This window comes from Musca vetustissima, unplaced genomic scaffold (assembly GCF_032173495.1).
Source record: "Musca vetustissima isolate MV318-11 ecotype Yass unplaced genomic scaffold, APGP_CSIRO_Mvet_v1 utg48928, whole genome shotgun sequence".
NCBI classification, from domain to species: Eukaryota; Metazoa; Arthropoda; class Insecta; order Diptera; family Muscidae; genus Musca; species Musca vetustissima.
Window position 1 is genome coordinate 40,593 of NW_026883858.1, and position 12,606 is coordinate 53,198.

A 12,606-nucleotide genomic window follows, 5' to 3' on the forward strand; every position below is an offset into this window, starting at 1 on the left:
GCAGACATCACTCTAGGCTTAATTCAGTACGTTATGCCAAATTTCGTGCAAATCGAAAGATATATAGGGACTTTGGTGCACCATTTACATGAAATCGGACGAAACTATATATGGAAGCTATATCTAAATCTGGACCGATTTTCACGAAACTTGGCAGACATAATTCTAGACCTAAATGATTAGGCTGTACCAAATTTCGTGCAAATTGAAAGATATATAGGGACTGTTTACATTAAATCGGTTAAATATATATGGGAGCTATATCTAAATCTGAACCGATTTTTCCCAATTTCAATAGGGTTCGTCCTTGGGCCGAATAAGTGACCTATGCCAAATTTCATCCAATTCGGATCATAAATGCGACCTGTACTTTGTTTACAATTTAACATGCACAGACAGACAGACGGACGGACATGCATAAATCGACTTAGAAAGTGATTCTATGCATATTCCCAAAAGGAACCATGTGTCTATCTCGTTTCCTTTTGCCTGTTACAAACATATGCACAAAGACACAATACCCTGTACCACAGTGTGGTGAAGGGTATAAAAAAACACGGCTATTATTACTCTCAAAAAAAAAAAAAAATAATTTAAAACATCGATGCCTTTTGAAGAGCCCTGATAATATTCTTATAAAATCTTCTTATTATAGTTCATTACCCACTGTAGGGTGGTTTTTTTGTCTTATCACTTTCCAATCTATTTACCCAAAAAAAATCTAAATTTCGGCTATTCTCAAATCACCCCAAAACGCTCCCAATAAAAGCAGATAATTTTCGGCAAACCGAAATCAGTCGGCCGCGTACCATCACCACACTGCGATCATGGAACTAGTAACGCTGCTCTTTTATCTGCTCACGGCGATTATTTCGTTGTTGGTCTTATATTTTCGACGTAATCTAAACTATTGGAAAAATCGTGGCATTCCTCATGACCCACCTCACTTACTACTGGGAAATATGCAAGAATATCGTAATACCCGATCGTTGGGTGAAATTTTAATGGATTATTATAGGAAATATAAGGGCACGGGGCCCTTTGCCGGCATGTACATGGGTCAGCGTCCCGTTGCAGTGCTCTTGGATATACCCACCATTAAAAATGTAATGATTAAGGATTTTAATAATTTCACGGATCGTGGCATGTACTACAACGAGAAGGATGATCCATTGACGGGCCATCTGTTCTTCATCGATGGTCAGAAGTGGCGCAACATGAGAAATAAAGTTTCCCCAGCCTTCACGTCGGGTAAAATGAAGTTTATGTATCCCACAGTGACCCAAGTGGTGGCGGATTTTATGGAAGTTTTAGGCGAACAGGTTCAGCGCGGAAAGGAGGTGGAAGTTCGTGATCTTCTCGGACGTCTTGGTATGGAGATAATAGGTCGTGTGGCCTTCGGTATTGAGTGCAACAGTTTGAAAAATGACGAAGATGATTTTATTCGCCTGGGTCGGAAATCTATTGAGCAGCAACGTCATAATATGGCCATAATGGCATTCATTGATAGTTTCCCCAAATTGGCCAAAAAGCTGGGAATGCGTATCCTGCCCGAAGATGTCCATCAGTTCTTTATGAAAACCATCAGAGATACTGTGGAATATCGTGAGAAACATAAAATCCAGCGAAATGATTTTGTGAATATTTTAATCGATTTGAAGAACAACAAGGAGGATAAATCGGGACTGGGGGGCTTGACATTTGAGGAAATGGCTGCTGAGATTTTTGTTTTCTTTTTGGCTGGTTTTGAAACCTCCTCATCGACAGTGACATTTGCCCTTTTCGAATTGGCCCAAAACCAGGAAATGCAGGAGAGGCTAAGACAGGAGGTCACCGAGACTTTGGAGAAGTACAAGGAATTTACCTATGAAAGTTTGGGAGAAATGCCCTACCTCAATCAGGTGTTGTGTGGTAAGTTTTAAAAATACTTCAAAAAAATCCAAAAATAACCCCTCCATTTCCCTCCACCCTAGAATCTCTACGCAAATATCCAATTGTACCATTTTTGACACGTCGAGCTTTGAACGACTATGTTATACCCCAGCATCCGAAATATAAGATTGAAGCTGGTACCATGGCCATTATACCCGTTTTGGGTATACACATGGATCCGGAACTGTATCCCAATCCTGAATGTTTTGATCCTGAACGTTTTGCCCCGGAAATGATAAAGAATCGTGAATCGGTAGAATGGTTGGGTTTCGGTGATGGACCCCGTAACTGTATTGGTCTACGATTTGGTAAACTGCAATCGCGTCTATCATTGGCCAACATGGTTAGTCGTTATCGTTTTACCCTCAGTTCGAAGACAAAAATTCCACTGCAGTTTAATCCCACGCCACCAATAATGAGTCCCGTCGAACCGATTTTTTTGAATTTTGAAGAGATTTGAAGTGGGGAATTTGTGTATGTGTGTGAAATGAAAATACCGCAAATAAAGTGAAGGAAAAAATAAAGCATGACAAAATACATTAAATCGGACGAAAATATATATGGGAGCTATATCTAAATCTGAACCGATTTTTCCCAAATTCAATAGGGTTCGTCCTTGGGCCAAACAAATGTGTTGTGCCAACTTTCATCCAATTCGGATCATAAATGCGACCTGTACTTTGTTTACAATTTAACATGCACAGACAGACAGACGGACGGACATGCATAAATCGACTTAGAAAGTGATTCGATGCATATTCTCAAAAGGAACCATGGGTCTATCTCGATTATTTTTGCCTGTTACAAACATATGCACAAAGACATAATACCCTGTACCACAGTGTGGTGAAGGGTATAAAAATCCACGTCTTGTTATAGGCCTTGAAAAAAATATATATACCCTCCATAAATATTAAAACAGAAAATACCATCGTTCCCAGACACCTCTCCAATTTCTCCCACCCATATTCCCATGACTATCATTAATGTCTAGCTGCTATGCAAATATGTCTAATTTCTATAATATAAAAATAGATTATTATCAATGCCCCGAAATCACTCCGATTTTTTTCTTATCGAAGTGTGTCTCCTTATTAAAATAAAATAAACGCAATTTAAATACTGAAATGTGAAAAGTCATGACGTTATCAACGAGGAACCCAAGACAAAATTTTTGCTAAATCATTTTGGCCTCTGTATCACAAATTCAAAAAAAAACGAAACCTGTTAAGCCTTTTATTATCAATTGTCTAGCAAACAATTAAGTCTGAACAATATTGGCTTGATAAGCAAACCAAGGGGGGCTATAATTTAATTCGGAGATAGACGTAGACATTTTGTTTTTAAATATTTTAAAAATATTTGTAGAGACTATCAACAGGCGTGGATTTTTTAAAAATATTTTCTTAGAGACTATCATCAGGCGTGGACTTTTTACACTTCACGCCACTGTGGTATGAATTTGTGCATATGTTTGTATCAGGCACAAGGAAACGAGATAGACACATGGTTCATTTTGAGAATATGCATAGAATCATTTTCTAAATCGATTTATGCATGTCCGTCCGTCCGTCGTTCAGTCTGTCTGTCCATGCTAAATTGTAAACATTTATGATTCGCATTGGATAAAATTTGGCATAGGTCACTTATTTGGTTCAAGGACGAACCCTATTGAAATTGGAACAAATCGGTTCAGATTTAGATATAGCTTCTATATATATGTTCGTCCGATTTAAAGTAAAAGGGGCACCAAATTCCCGCTATATCTTTCGAATTGCACGAAATTTGGCACAGCGTACTGAATTATGATTAGAATGATGTGTGCAAAGTTTCGTAAAAATCGGTTCAGATTTAGATATAGCTGCCAAATATAGTTTCGCCCGATTTTAGGTAAATGTTGCACCAAAGTCCATATTTATCTTCCGATTTAAGGTAAATGGTGCACCACAGTCCCTATATATCCTTCGATTTGCACGAAATTTGGCACAGAATACTGAATTATGATTAGAATGACGTGTGCTAAGTTTCGAGAAAATCGGTTCAGATGCACTAAAGTCCCTAAATATCTTTCGATTTGCACGAAATTTGGCACAGCGTACTGGATTAAGTCTAGAATGATGTGTGCTAAGTTTCGTGAAAATCGGTTTAGATTTAGATATAGCTCCGATATATAATTTCATCCGATTTAAGGTAAATGGTGCACCAAAGTCCCTAAATATCTCTCGATTTGCACGAAATTTGGCACAGAGTGCTGAATTGAGTCTAGAATGACGTTTGCTAAGTTTCGTGAAAATCGGTTTAGATTTAGATATAGCTCCCATATACATATTCGTCCGATTTAAGGAAAATGGTGCACCAAAGTCCCTAAATATCTTTCGATCTGCACGAAATGTGGCACAGCGTACTGAATTATGATTAGAATGACGTGTGCTAAGTTTCGAGAAAATCGGGTCAGATTTAGATATAGCTCGCATATACATATTCGTCCGATTTAAGGTAAATAGTGCACCAAAGTCCCTAAATATCTTTCGATCTGCACGAAATTTGGCACAGAGTGCTGAATTGAGTCTAGAATGACGTTTGCTAAGTTTCGTGAAAATCGGTTTAGATTTAGATATAGCCCCAATATACATATTCGTCCGATCTAAGGTAAATGGTGCACCAAAGTGCTTATATATCATTCGATTTGCATGAACATTGGCATATATTACTGAATTAGGTGCAGAACGATGTGTGCTAAGTTTCGTGAAAATCTGTTCAGATGCACTAAAGTCCCTAAATATCTTTCGATTTGCACGAAATTTGGCACAGCGTACTGGATTAAGTCTAGAATGATGTGTGCTAAGTCTCGTGAAAATCGGTTTAGATTTAGATATAGCTCCGATATATAATTTCAACCGATTTAAGGTAAATGGTGCACCAAAGTCCCTAAATATCTCTCGATTTGCACGAAATTTGGCACAGAGTGCTGAATTGAGTCTAGAATGACGTTTGCTAAGTTTCGTGAAAATCGGTTTAGATTTAGATATAGCTCCCATATACATATTCGTCCGATTTAAGGAAAATGGTGCACCAAAGTCCCTAAATATCTTTCGATCTGCACGAAATGTGGCACAGCGTACTGAATTATGATTAGAATGACGTGTGCTAAGTTTCGAGAAAATCGGGTCAGATTTAGATATAGCTCGCATATACATATTCGTCCGATTTAAGGTAAATAGTGCACCAAAGTCCCTAAATATCTTTCGATTTGCACAAAATTTGGCACAGTCTACTGAATTGAGTCAAGAATGACTTGTGCTAAGTTTCGTGAAAATCGGTCCAGATTTAGATATAGTTCCCATACATATTTTCGTCCGATTTAAGATAAATGGGGCACCAAAGTCCCTATATATCATTCGATTTGCACAAAATTGGGCACAGCGTTCTGAATTGAGTCTAGAATGATGTGTGTTAATTTTCGTGAAAATCGGTTCAGATTTGGATATAGCTCCCATATATAATTTCGTCCGATTTAATGTAAATGGTGCACCAAAGTCCCTATTTATCTTCCGATTTGCACGAAATTTGGCCCAGCGTACTGTATTGAGCCTAGAATAGCGTGTGCTAAGTTTCGTGAAAATCGATTCAGATTTAGATATAGATCCTATATATATTTTCTTCTGATTTTAGGTAAATAGTGCACCAAAGTCCCTCTATATACTTCGATGTGCACGAAATTTGGAAAATATTTATTGGAGACTATGAAAAGGCATGGACTTCTTAGAAATATTTTTTTTTTTGAGACTTTATTTGCTTTAGATCTTGAAAAAATATTTTTAAAATATCATTGCCTGGTAATGGACGTTTAAAAAAAATTCTCGCCTATTAAAGTGTAGGGCTCAACTAGACCGTTTCGACCGTTTAATCAACAACAACTTTATAGGGCACTTATAGAGCTTTGACCAAGAACAAAAAAACGATTAATTTTCGTAGATAAGAGAAGTGCCACAATAACAACTGTAACAACTGAATAGACCCTCTTGAGGAGGGTATAAATATTTAGAACGAATCTACCACAGTGCCAGTTACATCGATTTCGTGAAGGTCGTCGTGACAATGGAATCGTCGGGAATTGTGATCTATCTCATCATAGCCATTGCCTCGGCAGTGGTGTATTTGCTCAGGAGAAATTTAAATTATTGGAAGCGATTGGGTATACCGCACGAGGAACCCACCATCATTATGGGCAATATGACCGGTTTACGGACTCATCGGTGTATGGGTGAAATTTTGGCCACGTATTATAGGAAATTCAAGGGCTGCGGACCCTTCGCGGGTATATATAGTGGCCAGAGGCCAGGTGTGGTGTTGCTGGACAAGCAGCTCATTAAAAATGTTCTCATCAAGGATTTTACCCAATTTACCGATCGTGGTCTGTACTATAATGAAAAAACCGATCCGCTGACGGGACATTTATTCTTTGTGGATGGCGATAAATGGCGTAGTTTGCGTAATAAACTTTCGCCAACTTTCACGTCGGGTAAAATGAAATATATGTACCCCACTGTGCTGAAGGTGGCCGATCGATTTATGGCTGTTTTGGCTGACAAGGTGGAAAAAGATCCCATTTTAAATGTTCGGGATATTTTGGCACGATACACTGTGGATGTAATCGGAAGTGTGGCCTTTGGTATTGAGTGCAACAGCCTGCGAAATTCGGATGATCACTTCCTGCAACTGGGTCGCAAGTCCATTGAAACACAACGGCACAATGCCTTGATTATGATTTTGATTGACAGCTTTCCGCGATTGGCGAAAATCCTTGGCATGCGGATACTGCCTCAGGATGTTCATGAGTTCTTTATGAACACCATTAAAGAGACGGTGGCCTATCGGGAACAGCACAATATTCAGCGCAGTGATTTTTTGAATATTTTAATTGAGCTGAAAAATTCAGTGGATGGTAAGACGGGGCTGGAGGGTATGGAGTTGGAGGAGTTGGCTGCTCAGGTGTTTGTTTTCTTTTTGGCTGGCTTCGAAACCTCATCATCGACCATGGCCTATACTCTCTATGAATTGGCCCTGAATCAGCAGTTACAGGAACGACTAAGGGAAGAAATCAATGAAGTGTATGAAAGCACCCCGGAACTAACATATGATGTTATTATGAACATGACCTATTTGGATCAGGTGATATCGGGTAAGGGATTTGAAACAAAAATTATTTTTAAAATTAGAATTAATTCCCTTTCCTTCCCTTTCAGAAACCCTACGCAAATACCCGATTTTACCATTCCTGAATCGGCAGGCCCTAAAGGACTACGTTGTACCGGGTAATCCGAAATTTGTAATACCAAAGGGTACACCGATTTTCATTCCCATCATGGGCATACAACATGATCCAGAATATTATCCCAATCCGCAGGAATTTGATCCGGAACGTTTTACAGCCGATATGGTTAAGCAACGGGATCCCATTGAATGGATGCCATTTGGTGATGGTCCCCGGAATTGTATTGGTGCTCGGTTTGCCAAAATGCAAACACGCCTCGGATTGGCCAGTGCCTTGAGGCGTTTCCGTTTCAGTGTTTGCCCAAAGACGCCGCTGACATTGACATTCCAGGCCAAGCCTTTGGTACTGACACCCATCCACGAAATTTATCTGAAAGTGGAAGAAATTTAGAGATTAGGTTTAAGATTTGATTTAAGGGAAATAAATAATAAAAAAAAAACTCCACGGCTTGTGATAGTCTCCAAAAAATATTTTTAAAAAATCCACCATTCTGAAAGAGCCCTGAGAAAATCTAAAATCTAATACCTATTCTCCATTACCTTCTATAGGGTGCTTTGTATCTAATCAATATCAAATCTATTTACTATGTTTCGCCTATTTTCTGTTTTATCTCTAACTGGTCATAGCATAATTAACCGATTAACAAACATAATCAGTAAATAGCCCAAACATATGCTCGGTACAAAAGCAGACAATTTTCGGCAAAACACAAAATCAGTCGACCGCGTACCCTCACAACTTTGCGAACATGGACGTACTAACGCTGCTCTTTTATCTGCTCACAGCGATCATTTCATTGTTGGTCTTATATTTTCGTCGTAATCTAAACTATTGGAAAAATCGTGGTATTCCTCATGACCCACCTCACTTACTATTGGGGAATATTCAAGAATATCGCAATACCCGATCGTTGGGTGAACTTTTAACGGATTATTATAGGAAATATAAGGGCACGGGTCCCTTTGCCGGCATGTACGTGGGTCAGCGTCCCGTTGCGGTGCTCTTGGATATACCCACCATTAAAAATGTAATGATTAAGGATTTTAATAATTTCACGGATCGTGGCATGTACTACAACGAGAAGGATGATCCATTGACGGGTCATCTGTTCTTCATCGATGGCCAGAAGTGGCGCAAAATGAGAAATAAGATTTCCCCAGCCTTCACGTCGGGTAAAATGAAGTTTATGTATCCCACAGTGACCCAAGTGGTGGCGGATTTTATGGAAGTTTTAAGCGAAAAGGTTCAACATGGAAAGGAGGTGGAAGTTCGTGATCTACTCGGACGTCTTGGTATGGAGATAATTGGTCGTGTGGCCTTCGGTATTGAGTGCAACAGTTTGAAAAATGACGAAGATGATTTTATTCGACTGGGTCGGAAATCCATTGAGCAGCAACGTCATAATATGGCCATAATGGCATTCATTGATAGTTTCCCCAAGTTGGCCAAGAAGCAGGGGATGCGTATCCTGCCCGAAGATGTCCATCAGTTCTTTATGAAAACCATCAGGGATACTGTGGACTATCGTGAGAAGCATAAAATCCAGCGAAATGATTTTGTGAATATTTTAATTGATTTGAGGAAGGACAACAAGGAGGATAAATCGGGCCTGGGTGGCATGACATTTGAGGAAATGGCTGCCCAGATTTTTGTTTTCTTTTTGGCTGGTTTTGAAACCTCCTCATCGACAGTGACATTTGCCCTTTTCGAATTGGCCCAAAACCAGGAAATGCAGGAGAGGCTAAGACAGGAGGTCACCAAGACTTTGGAGAAGTACAAGGAATTTACCTATGAAAGTTTGGGAGAAATGCCCTACCTCAATCAGGTGCTGTGTGGTAAGTTGGAAAAACATCTCAAAAAATGCAAAAAAAAAACAAAAAATAATAATAACCCGCTTTTTCCCTAGAATCTCTGCGCAAATACCCCGTTGCTCCATTTTTGAAGCTGGTACCATGACCATTATACCCGTTTTGGGTATACACAGGGATCCTGAACTGTATCCAAATCCTGAATGTTATGATCCAGAACGTTTTGCCCCAGAAATAATAAAGAATCGTGAATCAGTGGAATGGTTGGGTTTTGGCGATGGACCTCGCAACTGTATTGGTCTACGATTTGGTAAACTGCAATCGCGACTCTCATTGGCCAACATGGTTAGTCGTTATCGTTTTACACTCAGCTCGAAAACAAAGGTTCCACTGCAGTTTAATCCCACATCACCAACAATGAGTCCCGTTGATCCGATTTATTTGAATTTTGAGCAGATCTAAAATGAAGTGTGTGACAAAAACTAAAACAAAAAAATATAATTTTATAAATATAAATAAAAAAATATGCTGTAAATCTGTAAAAAAAATATCGTTAAAAAATCGACGCCTATTGAAAATATCAAAAAATATTAAAAAAAAAGCCTATTAAACCTATTAAATCTCTTCAGAGAACATTTATAAAAAATCCAATTTTGCCAGACTTTGAAAAATATTTTTTAACAAATCTCCGCCTTTCGAAGGTCTCCAAAAAATATTTTAAATTATTAGCGTGGTCAATTAATTTTTCCCGTAAAATAAACAGCGCCATCTTGCATAATGCTAGGTTACTATAGCCGACGTTAAGGTAAAAGCTTTGCATAACATACAGCTAAAGTACAATAGCTCTACTGTGTGCGAACATAAGTTAAACTGAACCAGACATTTACTGAAAACACACTAAAGAGCAAAAGTTGGCCTACACTGAATAGAAAATATAATAATTTATTTTTTAGAGAGTACTTTTTCAAGGCCCTATACAAGGCGTGGATTTTCAAATTTTTTTTCAGAGACTACTAACATGTGTGGATTTTTTAAAAATATTTTTTTTTCCAAGTTCGAACATAAGGCGTAGATTTAAAAAAAATATATTTTTTAGACTATCAACAGGCGTGGATTTTTATACCCGTCACCACACTGTAGTGCAGGTTATTATGTCTTTGTGCATATGTTTGTAATAGGCAAAAAGAAACGAGATAGAAACATGGTTCCTTTTGAGAATGTGCATAGAATCATCAATTCTAAGTCGATTTATGTATGTCCGTCACTATATATCCTTCGGTTTGCACGAAATTTGGCATAGCGTACTGAATGATGTCTAGAATGATACATGTTAAGTTTCGAGAAAATCGGTTCACAGTTATATATAGAGTGTAAAGTTTCCTGAAAATCGGTTCAGATTTAGATATAGCTCCCATATATATTTTCGTCCGATTTTAGGTAAATAGTGCATCAAAGTCTCTATATATCCTTCGATGTGCACGGAATTTGGCACACAGTACTGAATTAAGTCTAGAACGATGTGTATTAAATTTCGTGAAAATCAGTTGAGATTTAGGTATAGCTCCCATACATATTTTCGTCCGATTTATGGCAAATGGGGTACCAAAGTCAATATATATCTTTCGATATGTACGAAATTTGGCATAGGCTACTGAATTAAGGCTAGAATGATGCGTTTCAAGTTTCGAGAAAAATGGGTCAGATTGAGATATAGCTCCGATATATATGTTCGTCCGATTTAAGGTAAATGGGGCACCAAAGTCCCTGTATACCCTTCGATTTGCACGAAATTTGGCATAGGGTACTCAATTGAGTCTAAACTGACGTGTGTTAAGTTTCGAGAAAATGGGGTCAGATTTTGATATAGCTCTCATATACATTTTCATCCGATTTAAGGCAAATGGGGCACCAAAGTCCCTGTATACCCTTCGATTTGCACGAAATTTGGCATAGGGTACTGAATTGATGCGAGAATGATGTGTGTCAAGTTTCGAGAAAATCGGGTCAGATTTAGATATAGCTCCTATATATATATATATATATATATATATTTATGTCCGATTTAAGGTAAATGGGGCACCAAAGTACCTACATATGGGGTACTGAATTAGGCTAGAATGATGTGTGCTAAGTTTCGTGAAAATTGGTTAAAATTCAAATATAGCTCCCATATATAGTTTCATCCGATTTAAGGTAAATCGTGCACCAATGTCGCTATATATATTTCGATTTGCACGAAATTTGGCATAGGGTACTGAATTGGGGCTAGAATGATGTGTGTCAAGTTTCGAGAAAATCGGGCCAAATTTAGATATATCTCCCATATACAGTTTCGTCCGATTTTATGTGAATGGTGCACGAAACTCCCAATATTTGTCCGATTGAGACAAAATATTGCACAGAGTACTGAATTAGGTCCAGATTCATGTCTGTGAAGTTTTGATAAAATCGGTTCAGATTTAGATATAGCTCTCATGTATAGTTTCGTCCGATTTTTTTGTCAATGATACACCAATCTCCCAATATTTGTCCAATTGGGAAAAAATTAGGCACAACGCACTGAATCAGTGCCATAATTATGTATGCGAAGTTTTGCGGGAATCGGTTCAGATTTAGATATAGCTTCTATATATGGTTTCGACCGATGTTATGTCAGATTGAGCAAAATTTTGCACATAGTACTGAATTAGGTCCAGATTGATGTCTGTGAAGTTTTGTTAAAATCGGTTCAGATTTAGATATAGCTCCCATTTATATATTTTCGTCCGATTTTATGTGAATGGTGCACAAAACTCCCAATATTTGTCCGATTGAGCAAAATTTTGCATAGCGAATGCAATTGAGGAAAAACTGAGAGAAGGTTGGTTGAAATCGGTTCAGATTTTGATATAGGTCTTATATATATTTTCGTTCGATTTTATGTAAATGGTGCACCGAAGGGCCTATGTTTATTCGATTTACACGAAATTTGGCAGATGGTATTAAATTGAATATAGAGTGATAACAAAAAACAAATTGTGTATGCAACGGTTGCTCAATTAGGTCCATGTGTTTATGTATAGCTCCTATACATAATTTTACTCAATTTCATACAAATGGTACACCAATGAATCAAAAGTCTGCCCGTTTGACATGCAATGTTTCATTGATTTCCGAATGTTATGTGTATGGGAATTTTTTTTCAATTGGTTTAAATATCTATTTAGAAAGCACATTTAATTTCGTCCTATTCCATCTCAATGGTCCTCCAATGATCCTATGTCTGTTATATCTACAGGATATTGTAGATATTAACATCTCTTGTATGTACCCAAAGTGGTGAAGGGTATCATATAGTCGGGCCCCGTCCGACTTTTGGACTTTCCTTACTGGTAGTCTACCAAGAGGCGTGGTTTTTCTAAAAATATTTTTAGTGGCTATAAACAGGCGCGGTTTTTTGAAAATATTTTTTAGAATCTATCAACAGGCGGGGGTTTTTTCAAATATTTTTGTTAGAATCTATCAACAGGCCTGGTTTTATGAAAATATTTTTTTAAAATCTATCAATAGGATGGTTTTTTCAAAAAATTTTTTTTCAAGTTTGAACACAAT

General features: G+C 37.9%; 1 protein-coding gene and 1 pseudogene across 1 annotated transcript; both read left to right on the forward strand.

Annotated features, from left to right (window-relative positions):
* Positions 1-827: 827 nt before the first annotated feature.
* On the forward strand, positions 828-7,597 carry LOC133330854 (uncharacterized). The gene is made up of 4 exons (XM_061539258.1): positions 828-1,911; positions 1,974-2,370; positions 5,994-7,114; positions 7,179-7,597. The coding sequence occupies exons 1-4, from the start codon at positions 828-830 to the stop codon at positions 7,595-7,597; spliced, it is 3,021 nt and encodes a 1,006-aa protein (XP_061395242.1).
* A 358-nt stretch (positions 7,598-7,955) lies between these two features.
* LOC133330856 (cytochrome P450 6A1-like) lies at positions 7,956-9,477 on the forward strand (annotated as a pseudogene).
* Positions 9,478-12,606: the final 3,129 nt, after the last annotated feature.

Bases quoted from the DNA above. Each gene is read 5' to 3' on its own strand.
- LOC133330854 (XM_061539258.1), top strand. From the start codon at position 828: ATGGAACTAGTAACGCTGCTCTTTTATCTGCTCACGGCGATTATTTCG. The intron at 1,912-1,973 runs GTAAGTTTTAAA...CCTCCACCCTAG, and splicing joins CCTCAATCAGGTGTTGTGTG to AATCTCTACGCAAATATCCA. The intron at 2,371-5,993 runs TTTGAATTTTGA...AATCTACCACAG, and splicing joins AGTCCCGTCGAACCGATTTT to TGCCAGTTACATCGATTTCG.